Source organism: Scleropages formosus, chromosome 10, assembly GCF_900964775.1.
Source record: "Scleropages formosus chromosome 10, fSclFor1.1, whole genome shotgun sequence".
Taxonomy (NCBI): Eukaryota; Metazoa; Chordata; class Actinopteri; order Osteoglossiformes; family Osteoglossidae; genus Scleropages; species Scleropages formosus.
The window spans coordinates 14,682,085-14,700,072 of record NC_041815.1 but is presented as its reverse complement, the minus strand read 5'-3'; the positions used below and the strand labels follow the sequence as shown (position 1 = coordinate 14,700,072).

At 44.6% G+C, this 17,988-nt stretch overlaps 1 protein-coding gene across 9 annotated transcripts in view; it reads right to left on the bottom strand.

The window, feature by feature from the left end:
• dock10 (dedicator of cytokinesis 10) overlaps positions 1-17,988 on the bottom strand; it is a 76,227-nt gene that overhangs the window by 36,922 nt on the left and 21,317 nt on the right. For 7 of the 9 annotated variants that reach the window (XM_018732566.2, XM_018732560.2, XM_018732558.2 and 4 more), the window contains exons 2-8: positions 9,165-9,284; positions 6,809-6,895; positions 4,752-4,834; positions 3,158-3,230; positions 2,091-2,228; positions 1,231-1,365; positions 166-352 (exon numbers count right to left, since the gene is read on the bottom strand). In XM_018732566.2, coding sequence (XP_018588082.1) covers positions 166-352; positions 1,231-1,365; positions 2,091-2,228; positions 3,158-3,230; positions 4,752-4,834; positions 6,809-6,895; positions 9,165-9,284 — 823 coding nt within the window. Of the gene's footprint in view, positions 1-165; positions 353-1,230; positions 1,366-2,090; positions 2,229-3,157; positions 3,231-4,751; positions 4,835-6,808; positions 6,896-9,164; positions 9,285-11,814; positions 12,042-17,988 lie in introns of those variants that run through there. The other 2 variants (XM_018732562.2, XM_018732569.2) reach the window with 1 other exon arrangement.

Genomic DNA, 17,988 nt, shown 5'->3' with positions numbered 1-17,988 from the left:
ACCACTGAAAGCTTTGGCGGCTGAAAGAGAGCTTTAACTCCTTTGGATATGTGCCAAATTAAGTAATCTATCAAACCCATAAATTGCATACTGTAATGTGTTCCTTGAAGTGTAGCATTCACATCTGTACCCTATGGTCCCTTCCCAGTTCCTGGCCAGACTCACCCTGCCGTGTGTCAGACAGGTCAGCACTCTTGCGATCCATGGCGGGGCACTCGGGCGGACTGATCTGCAGTATGCGCGTCAAGGTGCTGATCCAGTCCTCCATGTCCTGCTCGCTCTCCGCGGCCAGCACGAAGTACGTCACTTCATTCATCTTCAGTTCAAAGGCGTGCTTCCGCAGCCGGTTGTTCTGCAGCGATCAGAAGGACGGGGGTATGAACAGAGAAAACACACAATGGTCTGTGGACAGTATGTGTAACATTTTATAATTTCACTAAATATGATACCAAAGAGAGAGCCTCAGCATCTTTGCAATTCACACCGTATCTGGTCTGCTCACTATATAACTGAAAAAATAACAACTATCAGTCTTGCAACTCAGTCCTATAATGGTCATTGTTCATATGCAACCCCTCAGACATCACACAAAAATAAGCATGCATGTCAGGCATACTCCTTCCCCAACCGCTTTGGCTTCTCATCTCTGCAGCCACACCCTTCACCGCAGTGCTACAACCACATGGCGTTGGCAGCACTAATAAAGCAGGAGAGTTCAAACTGTCAGAGTAAAAATATTGCCCAACAGCATTAAAACCTCTCCATTCTTGCATTATTTACCTCTCATTGATGCTCTGCCCTCAGAACAGCTTACTTAGCTAACTGAGCAGATATTCCTGCAGTTCTGTAGTCTAAGGCTTTGGCTGTTCTTGCTATAAACATCGTTCCTCTTGCTAATGATGTCACGCACATGGTGTGACAAGAGGACACTTTCGGCACATCTAAGCAGGATGTGCAAGAAGGAATTAAGCACGGGTTGGTTTCAGTTCCTGGTTAGTATGGCCTTTTCTGCTTGACAGCGAGGTCATATCTGTACCCTGTACGCTGCTTTGAAGTTAAGTGATTCAGAATCATTCAATGATTCAGAAGCGTCTGTTATACTGAGAAGAAAGAAACAGTACCGTGCTGCAGTAGAAATGTCAGCTGTCACCTTGAAGCCACAAAGTCGTGTGGTATGTTGCTCGGAGAACATGTGGCATTAGCAAGCGCTGAGGACTGTGGCCTACCCACCTGGATGACACCCGTACATGAGTCAAGGAAGATGCAGCCTTTAGGCTCTTTGGAAATCTTCTCATCTTTGTAGAAGTTCATAATGTAGGAGTTGTCTGTTAACTGCGTCAGCTGGAAGTACCTCCTTTTGAACGACTGTAAAAACACACATAATGACATTACAACGGTAAAACTGAATTAAATAACGTTAATTGAATTAAATAATGTTGCTTACTAAGTGACAGGAAAGCAATTAACTATTATGATGCTTGTGGTTTTCACCAGCAGTTTGTATAAGTAGAAACTTCCAGGAGGAAGTAGCAGCAGGCTGAATGGGTGTTGGCTGTGGTTCTGAAGAATGGCACCAATGAGGTAATAAAAAGAAGTCAGAGCCCTACCATCGTGATAGCAAAGAGCCAGAGGCAGAAAATGGGTCTTGAACCAAAGAGGGGGTGAAGCCTCATCAAGGAGTAACATTAGACACTTTTTTTTTATGTATGCAGGAATTAATCATTCATACAGCACCATAAAGAGGGTCTACAAGACATCCAGACCTCCCTCAACAGTTGAGGAGCAGCCTTCAAGAGCATAGAGAGTACAGGCCAGATGAAGGAAGTATACAGATATAAACAGAAAGGAAGAGCTGGGGAAGGCAGATACACAAAGCAAATTTTTACAATATTTGTTCACACATGAAAATGGCCTAAAATGTGTTGATTTAAGGAAAATGCCTGGAAAAAGGTGCAATGTATTGCAGAACATACGGTGCACCGCACATTGTTGCACCATCACAAACTTTCAGGTGTGTGTGTGTGTGTGTGTGTGTGTGTGTGTGCAAGCAGGTGGGAGAAGTGGATGTGGGAACTCAAGGTGGTCCTCACCCGCACTGTAATACTGTTGTGCACTGTGCTGTTGAAGTTCCCCTTGTACAGCCATCCAGACTTGAACACGCCAATTCCAGCTCCGCTGCCACCACCCCCTCCGCCAGCCCCTTTCGATGAGGACAGCGAGGTCGTGTCCTGGGACACGAACGAAGAGGTGTCACGGAAACCGAGCTACCAGCTACCAAGCACTACGGAAGCAGAGGAACCGTGAAGCAGCTGCTCTTTAGATGGACCAGAACTTCCTCAGCAGTTTGAGTCATTCCAGACTCCCATAAGTGAATGAACTCCAGCCAGGAGGAACTCTGAGCACTCGGAGTTACACAACCCAGAACACACCTGTTAGCAATCGGCCAGTATAAGGCATTACCAAGGGTACAAAGCAGTCCCTCCCCAACAGGAGCCATCAGCAGCGAATCACAGAGTGTGATGCAAACTTACTGCGATCTGCAAGGAATCAAACTGCCACCCAGTAAGACTAGTTAATTTCATGTGGATGAACACACTCACTTAAGTGGAAAATGTACCCTGTGTCAGCAATCATTATTTTTACTAGTATAAAAGCCTTTCAAACAAATCTCTTCATAAACAACAAAAGTAAATATAAGGAACCTGAGTTGCTAAACAAGATTTTAGATCAGGAGTTCTTAACCTGGGGTCTACTGGCTTTTGGGGATTGTTGAAATGTAAGAGTGCTTAGAATATAACCAAATAACTTAAAAATAAAAAAAAAAGGAAACTGCTTTTAGAACCTATGACATAATTCTATGTGAAGGTATTTAAGCTTCGGTGAAATAATTTGCTACAATATTTTATCTGAACTTTTTAATTAATGTTTCCTGGGGGGGGTTCTGCAGCCTAGAAAGGGTTAAAATCCCTGCTTTTGAAGAGGACACAGAGAATATTTAGCATCAGTCTTTAGTGATTCTAAAATCTTCTTTGTATAGTTTAATTTTTTTAAAATCCTGCTGAAAAAAAGACAATATGACAAAACGAAGACAAATCAGGACCCACGGGGGTTAAAATTGAACAACAATTCCGCTCAAGTGAGAAAGGGAAGGCCTAACCTCATCCTTGTCCACGTCTTCATGGTCGATTTCGAAGGAGTGGGATGGCAGCTTCTCCACTTTGTGGGACTTTCTGAAGGACAGGGTCAGATAGATGGATGAAAGAGCAAAAGATTCACACAGACACACACACACACACACACACACACACACACACACACACACACACACACACACACACACAGAAAGAGAGACAGATAGACTGAGGTATCCTGCCAGCATCCATCCTCTTCATTGTATGTACTCCATGCGTCAGCTGCCACGCACCATTTCCACATCCATTCAACATCTGCCCCATCACCCTGCCTGCCTCATTTCTCATCCCTCCTTCCTCCTGCAAGTCAGCTATTTTTCCTTTGTTTAATTTCTTTTATAGGCTGCCAGACAGATGTTGTACTAAGAATCTATCCCGGTCTGACTCGTTTTGTTGGCAAGTTCAAGAGACGAGGCCTTTTTGGAAACCCATGTTCAGCGTTGGTCTACTCATATGCCATCAGCTTTTTCTGTCTGTATGCTTATGTACATTAGGTTCTTGTGTCTGCATGCATAAATGTGCATGCAGGTATTTCTGTGTGTATAAGATTTCTTTGTAAATACAAGTTTGTCTGAGCATGGGGGCGGAGCTTAACGTTCACTGTCAATGGAGGCTCTGCATCAGTGCTCTGACCTAGGCAAGGTTGGCTGCACAAGCCCTAGCAACTCCTGCTTTCTTCTCTACCAGATTGGGGGTCTCCTGGGAGAGTGCATCAGCCAGCCCCAAACAGCACGCCTCTTTTGTGTGTGTGTGTGTCTTGTGAGCCGGACGCTGAATGACTGCTGACACAGCGCTGGATCTATCTGCTGGGTGCTGCCGAAGACCTGAGGAGACGACTTCCTCATCTGAAGTCAAAGATGCACATGGATGCCCTCCCTGCTAGCAGCACTCCTACCACAGAGAGCAGGGACAGTAGAAGCATGGAGGCTGCAGTTTCAAAAATACCCAACGGTGTAAACGTATGAGGATGTCTGTTGAAGGTGTTACTATAGAACTTAACTGCACTGTACAGCCTTCTACCATGTTGAAATCCTAGAGCAAAAATGTTTACTCAAGTTTACTAGAGCCTGCAGCTCAGTTAGCCTTGGGTTTACGTCCTCATTTGTTTGAGACACACGTAGCGGGCTGCAAGGTAACATTCCTTCATTTCCTGTTGGCAGAAGAGTGGCAGTGAGCGCTAGCAAGAGCTCTATGAGCAAACTGCAAGTTCCACGCACAGCTTGACCGCTGGCTGACCCACCCCGAGGAGCACGTCCTAACACTCCCATCTGGTTTCATCCTCCACATTCTTAATCCTTTAGCAGCGATTCCCATTTTAGTCATAGCCATTTTTTCAAGCTTTATATGACCTGGCTTTCCACTCCACTGCTCCCGCGACCTGAAATTATTTTGCCCGCCTTTACATGTCACTCTGGACATGAGGGCAAGTAAACAATATGTACAGCAATGTAAGCATCGCTGACAAGTGGAGGACACAATATGAGTTCTATGGTGTAAAAGAAAGGGTAAATCATAGAGAGAGGGATAAGGAGAAGGATTCGGAAAAATGGATCCACTTACCTGGGCAGCTGTCGATAATCCCCTGCATACTCCTCATACATGTAATTGATGACATTTAACTGGGAGTTGTAGTACTTGCAGGCCTGAAAGCAGGTGAAGGAAAGCAGATATTATCTATCTGTTATCAGCCATCACACCGGAACACTGAAACATCGCAGTTAACGCCATGTGACATATCAATGAGAAAAGCAATGTGAGAAATCGCAGTTAACACCTTTATCGGGGATGCTTTTTATAGACCACCCTCTGCAGTTTGAGGAGTTTATCTGAGAGGAGTTTGGAAAGAAATGTGAAATGCTCTCTCAGAGTGAAAAGCTGGCTGTTAACACACACCTGTGCTGTAGAGTCTCAAGGATGTGAATGCAGAGAAAAATGTCTGGTGACAATTATCAGTTGTGTTTCTAAAAACAGCCTTCCGCAGTAAATGAAGACAAACAGTTGATCTGGCTTGTGTCCCGCTGCAGTCTCCACAAAGCCCAGACAGATCCATTAAATTCGGATGAGAACTGGATGATCCCCGCACGCATACACACACATCCATGCATACCCATAACACGCTGTGTAGGTGCAGACTATACCACCAGTCCATGAATGCTAACAGTTCTCAGTTTGTTCCAGATCCTAAGGTTCTGAAGTTTCACATCCCAAAAGTCAAAGTCCTTCTTGCCTAAAGGGCACTTGAGCATTAGAATGGAGATCAATACACAAGTAGCAGGTAATGCACACATACACACAGACAAAAACACGCACACAAGCAAAGGAAGTTCACTTCATGTCCTTCACATTTTATTCAATAAAAAAAAAATCTAGTCAAGAATTTTCCTATTTAGTCTCTCCCAAACTGGAACTTGGCCGAGATTCCCAAGGAGCAGTGTTGCCAAACTAAGGTCTTTCAGAAACTTGTGCATATTAATGCTGGCCAGTAATAGAGTCACCAAACCTAAACTGCTAAAATCTAATGCAATCTAAACTAAAAAAACTAAAATAATTTTGAAACTACAGATACCAAACACTGAGCTCAAAATTACTAGTAAAAATGCGCTTTAATTGGTACTTTAAATAATCCATCCATCGGCCATTTTCAGTAACCATTTGTCCTGATCAGGGTCATGGGGGTCCAGAGCCTATCCAGGAATCACTGGAAGGGACGCCAGTCCATCAGAGGGCATTATTATGAAGAATGATAACAATAACAGTAGTATACGTACATTAAGAATGCATTTGCCTAAGTCACTGATGAACTTTTGCTTATGTGGTCTGTACACATGGGTACAAGTTTTATTTCTAGTGTATTTATACATCCCCTGTTAATGACAGCTGAGGACACTGTCACTCCTCCCTGCGTGATGCCGCTGCTCTTTCTGACAGCCCAGTCCGTTAATGATGAGGTGAGCCGCCTCTGCGTATGACCTAAGTGCTACCAGGAAGGTTGGATATAGCAAGCTGTGTTTGTGCAGCCCACACCAGAGGAAAAGGCCCAGCGCTTAACAGGAGGGTTAACGTATTCTTCCACCCACAAGGCCAGAGAGGTAAGGTGCTTATCAGGACACACACCACTCTTTCAGATATGCAGGCATGCGTACAAACAGACATTCGGACATGTATACACACACAGACTCAGGTATGCAAAGAGTCAGACATGGACACTTAGCACACAGACAGACAAACACACACATCCGAAAACATATACACATACGCATATACAAATACCTTAACAGACAAACCAAAGTATGTTTCTGGCATTCTGTGCAATATGTTTCTGTCCAGCACAATGACACGATGACCCCCCACACATAAGGGAGGACCTGTCTCGTTGCACCCACTGACACCTCAGCCACCCCATTGCTGCCCGCTACCCCAACAGCACCATCTACAACAGACACGCCCACCTGTCACACCAGCACCATCTCCATTTTGTAAAGACACACCCACCTGTCTCAGCAGCACCATCTACATCTGACACACAAACATCTGCCTCACTGGAAACATCTGTATCTGTTAGAAACAGACCCACCTGTCTCACCAGTACAACCTATGTCTTTTAGAGACATACTCACCTGTCTGACCAGCAGACACTCTGCCTCTTCTGCTCCTTCTGGCACTGTGGACTTCAGGGTCCGTCTCTCCAAGGGTACTTTAGACACCTGTCGGAGAAAAAGGAAGGCATTCATTTTGCTATTGATCTTTTTTAGGGGATCCAATAGGGTAAAAACAAAGCAACAGTATATTATGGAATGAATAAAATTAGCATGACAAATCATCAATGTCTTTAACATCCACCCAAATGCAGTAATCAGTTAAGTTCACAGTGAATCTATGGCATAAAGGAGAGTAAAGAGACACACAAACACACACCTGATGTTTTTGGATTGTTGGTGGAAAGTCGAGGCAACCCACATGAACACAAGGGAGAATGTGCAAATTTCACAGACAGACGAAAGGCTGGACTCATTCCTACAACACCAGTGCTCAGCAACTCTGCTGCTCTCAGCAGTGCCAAGGATTCTTCAATAACATTAACGCAAAGTGGGCAGCCTCCATGTCCCTGAGACAGCCCCATTACAGGCTATTTGATACACACTTCAATCCGATTTACATTCCATACTGCCAGCTACTTAAAGTGCTCTGAGCACACAGTGGCAGGAAAAGTAAGTCTGAAAAATTAGGTTTCTACATTATAACATAAGACTTCAAATCACATTTATGCAATGAAATTTCCAGAAGCAGTGAATGGAACCTGGGCGTTTTTTTTTTTTTTTTACCCCAAGCCTACTCATGCTTCTGCACTCGCATGGATCCGCTTGGGCAGGCCTGTCAGCTAATTAAAACAATTTAATCACAATTATAATTTTACGAGGAAATTGAGTTACTAATGAACCTATTAACAGGCAGACATCTAAACAACATCAGGATGAAGTGCTAGTGGGACAATAAAGTGAATCAGAGTGTTCAAGTCCTTTTAATATCTCTAACTTTTCTCATTAGGGTGCACCTCTGCATAACTAAACAGAGGATGATGCTTTTATGGGGTGTGAAATGAATTTCCAAAAAAAGCAGTTCATGTATTTTCCTGGCCACATAGGTCCTTGATGACGCTTTGGGGAGCTGCATTGCTCTCGGTTTTGCCAGGCTAGGCATCACATTGTGAAATGACTAAGGTCCAATGGTGAGTCTATCAGGCTACTACTTTTCACTCTTCTGCTGTTCTTCTCAAAGGTGTCTTCATAAGCTCTGTTGAGCACTGCTTACACACAAAAGGGGAAGCCAAGGTTTTGGCTCACTGAGCCAACATGTTTTGCCTCACAGGTTAGTGTGAACACCACTTTTACTGGGGTTCATGGCTTCTGATAAATCATCCGCCCCTTCGGTAATCCTGTGGATACAGGGGTCAAAGCCAAGCCTTGGACTTTCCAGCATATGTCATTTTCAGCTTTATGTGTCTATGGCGTGCGACCACCGTGTCATCCGAAAGGAATTAGCGAGATCCAGCACTGGAATAATCAAGTCACGCAGAGGGATAATAAGGGAAATGTTTCAAGTCCCAGTAATGGATCTGCTACTGGAAACACACTTTGCTTCACTTACATATTCTAACCCTGCTTTTGGATCACTGTGCTAATGTGAAACTGCGAGCTCCTCAAATTGCTTCTGAAGAAGCCATAAGTTGGTCAAGCAGAGCAGCTCAGAAGGTAAATGGTCCATGCAGAGAGATGAGACTGACCTTTCAGCTCACTATGCTGCAAGGGTACCTTTGCAGCTCTGTGGAGCTGCGACACAGAACTCCACACACAGGAGAACAGTCGGGGCACCCGGGTAAGAAAATGAGCATGCTCTCTGGTTTTCTGTTCTATTTATTTGTTTGTGTTTTCTTCCTCTGTGACTGCAACACGCTTCCCTTTTATAAGCGGCTGTCTGCGTGCAGCAGAACCGACCGACCACATCCTTTTTCTGTACGGAGCTGGAGAGAGCACCAATACGCTCTCGCTCCTCCCGCTGCCTTCCCACAGTGCACCGAACTCCTCGCTCACGCTGCACCCCGGTCAGCGCTGCACACAAAGACCTGCATCTCAGTACATGTGAAATGCATGGGTGCAGCGGCAGTGCATGTGATTAAATACAAAGAGGCCCCATATTCAGAAAGGAATACCTGCATTTAACATACTTGCTGAAAGAGACAAGCTAACGACAAGAGCGAAACTAACAGTTTCGCTTGAACTGCACTTGGGATCACAAGGGTGTGAGAGGTACGTGCCCCAGAGCTGCAAGTGTGACCATGTAAACTATACCTGTGTAAGTAACAGTGCAAAGGCAGTCTACTAAACATACTGGTGCGGGCCTCTAAAACGCTGCTAAAAGAGCAGAGCATGCAGGTTTTTGAGAGCGATAACTGCACAGGTACACATACACACTCACCGTGAAGTCCTGTTCAGGAAAGAGAAGCAGGTCTTTCAAGGGGTCCTCCTTCAGCTCTGCCTCCAGGTCAGAGATCACTGCCTCGTAGTCCAAGGGATCTATCAGCTTTGGCTTCTCCTGCTGTGGGGTGGTACAGAAACATGACCCAGTGAGACACTGAACACCAAGCATATATTTCACAGTTAAACATCATGCACGTAAACACAGAGTCCACTGAGTCACTGAACACCACACACAGCTTAACTGCACACGTCAACTCCCAGCCCGTTGCCACATACCGCAACATGCTGTCCAACGTACAATTAAGCAGAACACACATAAACTTAGAGTCCAACCCAAAAGCAAACTGTGCAAAGCCACACTGCAAAGCAGCTGATCACAGAGGGGAAACACGGCAAGCGGTTACATAAGCCTGACGGCAGCAGCAGCAGGCTGACCCTGGATGGCAGGTAAATCAACGAGGGATGGTGGCTCAACGGCACAGATTCAAACTTCTATGGAAGCTGCAATTAAACCTGTACCATATTGGCATTTCCACACGATCGCAGCAACAAAGGAATTGTTCATACACATGAATCACAGGACATAAATAGAATGATGAGCAAGTGGGGGCTCATTTTATTTGACTAGATGAGCGCATCCTAGAGAACTTTTCGCAGTTCATAGTTACCCACTACGTCATTGTCACACACAGCGGCGGTTTACACTGTAAAGACCGGAACATACTGACCTGTGAAATGTCTATTTAAATAACTGATGTATGAAATGACCTAATTTAAAGAGTATTCACCTAAATTACATAGAATAATAAAGAAATATATTCAAAAAAACTGAGGTTTACATGGATTCTCCAACATATTATCGAATTTTGTATATCTCTGGAAGGCTGTCCACTCTAATGAGTTTAATTACTGCTGAGACATGTAATTATATTAATAGAAAATGCATAAAGATCAGAGAGCACATGTATGGAGCCAAGGTTGTGGTTGCAGTCAAAGTGAAAGAACCTTCTGCTCCTGCAGCTGCATCACACATCATGCTTCATTGTACTTTGCACTGAGAAGGAAAGAGTGCTTTTATTATTTTCTAAAGTCAAAGATGAAGGCTTCCACAGGGCAAGGACAGATTCCTTAGCAACCTAAAGGAGATACTGTGCCATCACACAGCCAGGCTTCGGTTCCCCACCAAGCTGCAAGACATTAACAACTTTCGGTATCTGACATGTGGGGGTGACTGAGGAACCAGCATCAATATTGCATCAGAGCAAAATGCGTCAAATCTTACAAAAATCGAGAAAAGAAAGCATCTACGATTAAAGGAATCACGTGGGTCTCCTAAACGATGTAACCATACTATTACTTTCCAAGATGGGCACAATGATCGCTTACGAGAAATAAAAGTTGGACTACAGGGTTTACGTTTACATTTACTCATTTAGCAGACACTTTTCTCCAAAGCGACGTACATCTCATAGAAAAGTTTACCGAATACAAATAAAGACATGCATGTTTTCATGTTGACTTCCCCCAGTCAGGCCCCTGTTAGAGTCTATGAAGTGAGGGGGAAGTGAGACAGACATGAATGAACAATAGCATTTAAAATTCAGGGTTCTCACAGCAGCCAAAGCACATGACTACGCAACTGTGTGACACCGTATGCCTCGGCCTTCGACCTCCACCTTTTGACCCGACTGGAAAAACTCCCAGTTTGTCAGCCCATCACCACTACACCAAACATGATATTATGCCAACAACTAAAACACCCCTGCCATCACAGTCTTTTGAATGGGACAAAAGAGGGTTTTTCACGCTTGACTTTACATTTAGCCGGAATTATGTCTTTTTTATATTCATTAATTGCTGGTGTCCTTTTTCTAGATGACACCCCAGCCACTTCTGACTTGCTGCAAGGTTGGTGGAACATTTGTTTCAAATAATCTTATTAACTGCTGCTTTAAAAACCTGCTAATCATACAACGGAAGCTGGTGTACTGATGTCACCAGGGCAGCTTTTATTGTGGGAGGAAGCACGTTTTTTAAGACGCTTTCCACGAGCACTCAGAACGCCTCCTGTTTTTACCCGTTTTCCAGTTTTTACCTGACCCCAGATCTTAAATGAGAAAGAGCAATAAATAAAGCAGAGAACCAGCTATACAAACACACACACAGACACACACAGGGCTAAGCACTACTAGGAGAAAGTTCACAACCTCATAAGAGGGGAAATTGCTTGTGACATCCAAGGCAGTGCTAGAGAGGAAGAAGATGACGAGACCAATAAATCAGCCACTATCTAAGTGTACAGCTCAGCTGAGATCTGTGAAGTTTCCCAAAGAGTACATTAAACACAAAAGCCAGAGATAAGTGTTCACCGCTAGCACAAGTAAAAGCAAAGACTTCACACCGAGTTACTTTTAGCTACTTAAAGTTCAGAGGATGGAAACCAACGAAATGTTCCAGTCCTCTCTTGGCCACAACTCAGTCCTTTCTCCAAGCTGAATCCTCACACGTTGACGACACTGCTGCTGTACAGGGTTACAGAACTGCCCGTCCACCTGGTAACCCAACGTGCTCAACCATCTCGCAGTCCTGTAGCGAGTTTGTGCACAGGTGACAAAAGTGAGACGCCACGGAGCGGGACTGGTACGTACACAGCTGAGCCGACTGAAATCGCCGCGCACGCGCCTGCCCCGCGTCTTCCTGCGGAACGTGATCTTGCTCCTGAAACTCATCCTGCCACCAGCACGAGGGTTGGAATCACGAGTAGACGCAGCGGTGGAAGGACGTGGGCTTGGCGGCAAGACATACAACTCCCATTGAGCAGCAGGACCTTGTCGCAGAGTGCGGTGAGGAAGTCACTCAACGGTAGCGTGATGTCACCACTGGGGGGTGGGGAGAGGTGGGGAAAACCAGGCCAAACTGTGAGTCTCGCTCTCTCACACGGTCTCTCACGAACACTTTTCACTTCACATACGAAAAGAAACAAGGGTAAGGACAATTAGGAATTACGAATGAAAAAGTGAACGGAGGGAGTTGCAGTATCACCTGGCCGGCTGCCTCACTTCTGCAAAACAGGAAGTACAAGGGGCATGTGATCAGCAATAGGGTAACCTACGGATAAGTTTATCATCAGTCCTAACTGACATCTGTTAGAACCAGATGCGCCTGCTCGTTTTGTTTTCTGTCAGCTTTCCCCCTCATGCTTCTTTGTCTTCTCTGTCCTACCACACGCTTTTTCCACTTTGATGCTCTCCACATTGCTCCATCTTTCCGCTCCCCATCATTCAAACCAAGGACCCTCTCAGGCCCTCGTGGCTCAGTTAAGCTCCTGCCAGCAAAGTAGGGAGACACTAGTCAAATGCAGTTCACAAGAAATTTCCAGTTGTAGAAAAAAAACACATCTCTCTATTTCTAACCCTTGATCCTAACATGAGCTCTAGATGAGAATTCAAACCTCTAGTCTCCCCAAAAGCAGCCCCGAGCAACAGACCTGAACTTGTGGCCACGGTCCTGCACGCATATGTACACATCAACCCCACCCCCACCAGCACTCAGAAGTCACATTCGCCTTGCCCACTTCCTGCACGTCAATAACCCAACTTCACGGTCTACAATAGGCGATCAGGCTGTAAGCTTAAGGTAGCCAGAAAAAGAAAAACCTTAACGGCACAGCTATTTCAATTCAGCACAACTCGGCCATGTCAACCGAAATAATATACGTTCCTGCTCAGACAAGAGGTTAATATTGTACAAAGTTAACAGCCCAGAAGTTCCTGATGGGACTTTGCTGTTATACCAGACTGAAATGATCTCAAGTTGTCAGTCGAATCAGCTTGTTCAATGCTAGCATGGATACACGGAAGGCAGGGTAAGCATTCCTGAGCTTTGACTGCTTTCTTCACACACCGTGGTCCAGGAAGCTTCTTGCAGTTAGTCTGAAAGGATGCGATGTGCATCTTGTGTTCTTGCACTCTAGCCTGCAGGCGTCTGTAGGCGTTTATGCAATGTCCAGTTGAGCTCTGCAGACAGCGATCTACTTTTTAGGTTCATGGAGACCAATTAAGAAGGTTTTCACGTTAACTCGATGTGCTGTTAAATCTAACCTAGCAATTAAGGAAAAGCTTGCCCCGATTCTATGCATGTACAGCTCTTTTAGATTGAACGTAGTATTCCATCCCCTGCCTAAAGGCACAGAAGTGTATCACAGCTGTTCAGGACATCCCATAACAGAGTGCTGCCTTGACCAAGAGGAAAGAAGAGCTGTGGGCAAACGACTCAAGAAAACTTGGACAAATCTGTAGACTTATCCCGAGATTCTGCTTGTTCTGAGCCCAGCAAACGTCACAGAGAGCGCACTGGGAAGTGCAATGGTGCTCAGAGATGGGGAATCATACAAAGAGCTTACATAGAGACATACAACACAAACATTTACAATTTTTTTCATCAAAAATGAATATACTAAACACAGAAATACTAATGCATTAAAAATGTAAATAAAACTCTGAATAAAAATGATTTTTTAGTCATAACTAACAGATTCATAATTTCCATTGTGAGAAGAGAATTCATTCTAGTTTGTGTAAATTTACAGCATTAAATAGTGCAGCTCTGGCTTTTATACAGTTTACAGTTTCAAGGACTGCTTGCATTAGAACTGCCTTTTTAAAATGAAACTCACCACAGTTTTCATAGGCTATAAAGTACTATATCCACCACAGACAGCATTCTAGAAGCCTTTCAATGAGAAGTTGCCTCGTTTCTTTAGATTCTCTACATAGACCTCAGGTTCCCTGAAGACGAGCAGAGGAAAACTTGGAAAGTCATTTTAGAGCTTGCCACAAAATAAAAATGTATCCTGCTAAAGCTATCTGTGTTTAAGTGGTTTACAGATTATATAAAGTATCTATAAGGTTATTTTAACCATATTGATCTTTGGAAGGAAAATTTTTAAAAATTGAATTTTCCTCTTTTGTCCTGTCCATCAATGCACCGCTGCAGCCCTGATAATACAGCACTTCAGTGTCATTGCTACTGCAATATCCTGGACAGTATACTCAGCTAGGGTGGCCTACAATGCTTACAGTGTTTAAAGGGTCCTAAAATGACATCACTTGCTGGATAATTTACATTTATCTGATGCTTTTCTCCAAAGCAACTTATAGTGTTGAGGTTACAATTATTTATCCATTTATACAGCTGGGTAATTCTACTGGAGTAATTTAGGGTAAGTACCTCGCTCAAGGGTACTACAGCCAGAGGTGAGGCTTGAACCTGTGGGTCCAAAGGCAGTCGCTCTAACCATTATGCTACCAATTGACCCAACTCCTCCTTTGTTACGGACACTTGTCCACCCCTTTATATTTGAGTATTTCAAGAGGAGAACGTCACATGGTGCTTGAATTCACCTCAGACACACCCATGGCAGGGCAATGGTCAGGTTTCCAATCCTCCATGTGGTCCACAGCATTTAATGCTTCAAGTGGTCGACGTCACGGTCCCACACAAGACTGACAGTTTGTCTCAACACAGTCTCCTGATAACACTTTGAAGGCTCCAACTAACGTTGCACCACAAACCTCTCTGTGGCTTAGATTCTCCTTGGTTGGGATTTCCAGAAGACATTATGACTGAGCAAAGCCATCTATGCCATCCACTCAGTCACCACCTCAGACCTGAAACTGTTGTGGAAATTTACAAGATGACACAGAAACAACGAATGCCGCTTTCCTTCACTATAAGAGAAATGAAACACTTTCTATCTTTGGGTTCTTCAACTAAAATAATCACAGCAGGGCAGCTGAAGATGGTGCCTGGCTCATTAACTGCTGGTGAAACAGATTAACACTGGTCTTCAAGGGACTGCTGTCACGCTAAGTAGTTTCATCCTAGCTGTAACGCTGACTTTCCTATGGAAGGGCACTGTTTAGATCAGTTTCATTATTTTTGGTTGGTTTTAATTTATGTTGAACGGCATCTCAGCTCACAACAGCGTGCTGATCAAAAACAATTTCATCAAGGTACTATAATGGAATGCACCTCTTCCGTACAAACGTAAATCATGCACAGAGCAAAGAAAACACTATACCCATCATGGCATCTAAGGAACCCCTCACAAGGGTTTTCTGTTGGTGGGTTCAGTAATCTGCACAGGATGTCATCACACAGATGGACAGGCAAACATTGGTCTCAATCAAGATGGGGTATAACTTGGATTTAAGATGTCAGCGGTGTGGGATAACACAGGGATCTAGCAGCATTATTAAAGGCTAATAAGGTCCTCTCAAGGGTAAAAATCTGCTTATTAATAAGTGTATGGAACATGTTCCTGGTGCGCCAACTATAAAACACTCTGTGCGAACATAGAAAACACACACATAATATTTTAAAGAGTGGAAAGACTTGCCAATCTGTCCCGGGTCCTAAGCATTATTTTCCATTATCGATAATGGTATAGGATCAGGCTGGCCCGAACGGTGGGGTGGGGTGGGGTTTGGGTGGGTGGAGGTTTGTGCTGTCTTTAATGAGACTGCTCATCTTTTGCTCCAATACTGGGCCTCAAGACACTAATTGCCTGTTTCTGCATTGTCTCTTTGCACAATACTGTCTGTTATTACAATAACAGCAATTTCCAGAGCAGCAGCTTCTTTTAGTCACTGCTGGATGCCTTTCTCTTGTAGACGCTGGCATATGGGAGGGGTGATTAAATTTATTCCTTTAAAGCACCCTTCCCATCAGGTTTCTTCAAGGCCAGACAGAATTGCAATGAATCCTTTTGTTTTCTCAGTTCCAAATGACAAGTGTTTCTGAAAGTATTCAGCACATTAACCTCTGGAAGTCATCTGTCAAATCAGCTTTTAGAAAAGTCATAATTAGTCCGAGTGCAGATAACGAGTTATAAGAATCAAAACGTCTCTTTAATAAGCACTTTCAGCACCGTCATGGTATCCTTACACGCCGCACCCATGCTCTTCGTGAATCCCCCACGAGCATCTCTCCCCGATCTCCTGCCGACTGGGTCTGTGTGCCTCAGCTGTGCAGGATCAAAATAGCACCAGGAGGCCATAATTAGCAGCATTGTTGATTAAAATCAGAGAGCGAAAGTACAGGGAGGGGGGCGGTTAATCAATGCGAGACTGTTTGGAGGCAAGGCAAGATTAATGACGGCTGTCGTCCGCCGTCTCCCTGCAGCCTGCCGCTCGTCCATTGTAAGATGGGCGAGGAGACGCAGATGCCAGGACGGCGGAAAGGCTAAGGAGGCCATTCCTAATTCGGTCTCCGCAACGATTCGGGACAAAGACCTGAGAGTCGAAAGAGCAGCTTCTGACAAGTACTTCCAGCAGGCGTAAGTTACACAACCGAATGTCTAATCAAAAGCTGTCACTAAAATATAGCATGTCGTCTAAAAGCGGAACTATTATACCTCTGAAAAAGCGCAGTCGATATGAGCGCAAGGGTAAAAATGCTAAGCGACGCATAAGATTGTCGGGCGCCTGCAGTAATTATCTAATGCACTGTGTGATTAATGTGAATACCGCCAATGCGGTTTTGCTGATGTGAACTCTTTAGTGCTGTGCACAGTGGCCGTGTAATTCACTAGGGGTAGCAGCATAAGTTACATTTATTCAATTTAAAATGCAAATAAAGTGTCTCCAGAACAAGTAAATAATCAGAAACTCTAACCCCCTCCTGTCATTCACATTAGTCTCGAACTGGAACCTCAGCCAAGTTGTCTTTACAGCTTTCCGCAGACACGCTGCAAGACTCTTCATACGCTACTTCTGTATATTCTGCGCACGCCGAACCTGTTTTGTGCAAACTTACCTTACGTGCCACCTGATGTGCTTTCATGCACCCCCATAAGGCCCCGGGTCCTTGAGTGAGGAGCACGCCACCTTGTGACCATACCCCTCGAGCTGCTCTCCCGTCCCAGCAAAGAGGAGCAGGCTTCCCTACAGCACCGCTGCACCAGTGTGACAGCGACATGTTCACAGCACCAGCCACTGCTTCACACTGACGTGCGCACAGATTTTCACACTTAAGTATTCTGAGCTTCAGCTGCGCGTTTCAGACCTATGACCCTCAAATCAATTTTTACAGTTTATTTGCTGATTAGATGTCCAAAGCAGAGTTATCCACTAAGACAGAGATTACAGCAACGAGGCTTCGGCGGCGGGGGTCACGCGGCCTCCTGACAACTTGCCGTCTTGTTAAACGACACACGACAGCGTTGCTTTTCTTAAACAAATATGCAGAAAATAAAAAACAGTATGAGCGGACTTAGAGGACGGGAGGAGATGCGATTTGGGAAAAAGGCACTTGGTGACATATCACGTAGCGGATCCTCCGAGCTTGTTCCCAAGTGCTGCGTCACACAGCTGCGGTCTGAGCCGCTGTCACACTCGGCACTCGGCACAGATCTAGGTTAATATGCCAGTAGGATTAGCACATTTGTAGAACACACTCGGGGGCAAGACAAGACACACAGATTTCACTTTTCTACTTTGGCAACAGGAGAATGGAGAGGATGTAAGCTTGGATGAGAGGGAGAGAGATCTCTGTATGCTGTGTATTTACAACTCCAGCGGGTGACTGCAACACAGAGGGGCTCCCGCTCCTTGTTTGATCTATTAATTTATTTAAATTAGGGATGGAACAATACGGGCTGCGGCAGAACATGGTACACATGTCTTGAAGGACTTAGCAGGCAGAAAGAGGGAAGAAAAACATACCACGGGAGAATATCAGCGATGAGGAAGAGCAAGTAGGAGAGATCGGGAGATAAGAGAAATGACGGGAGAGGGAAAAAAATCAAGGAAGAGAGAGAA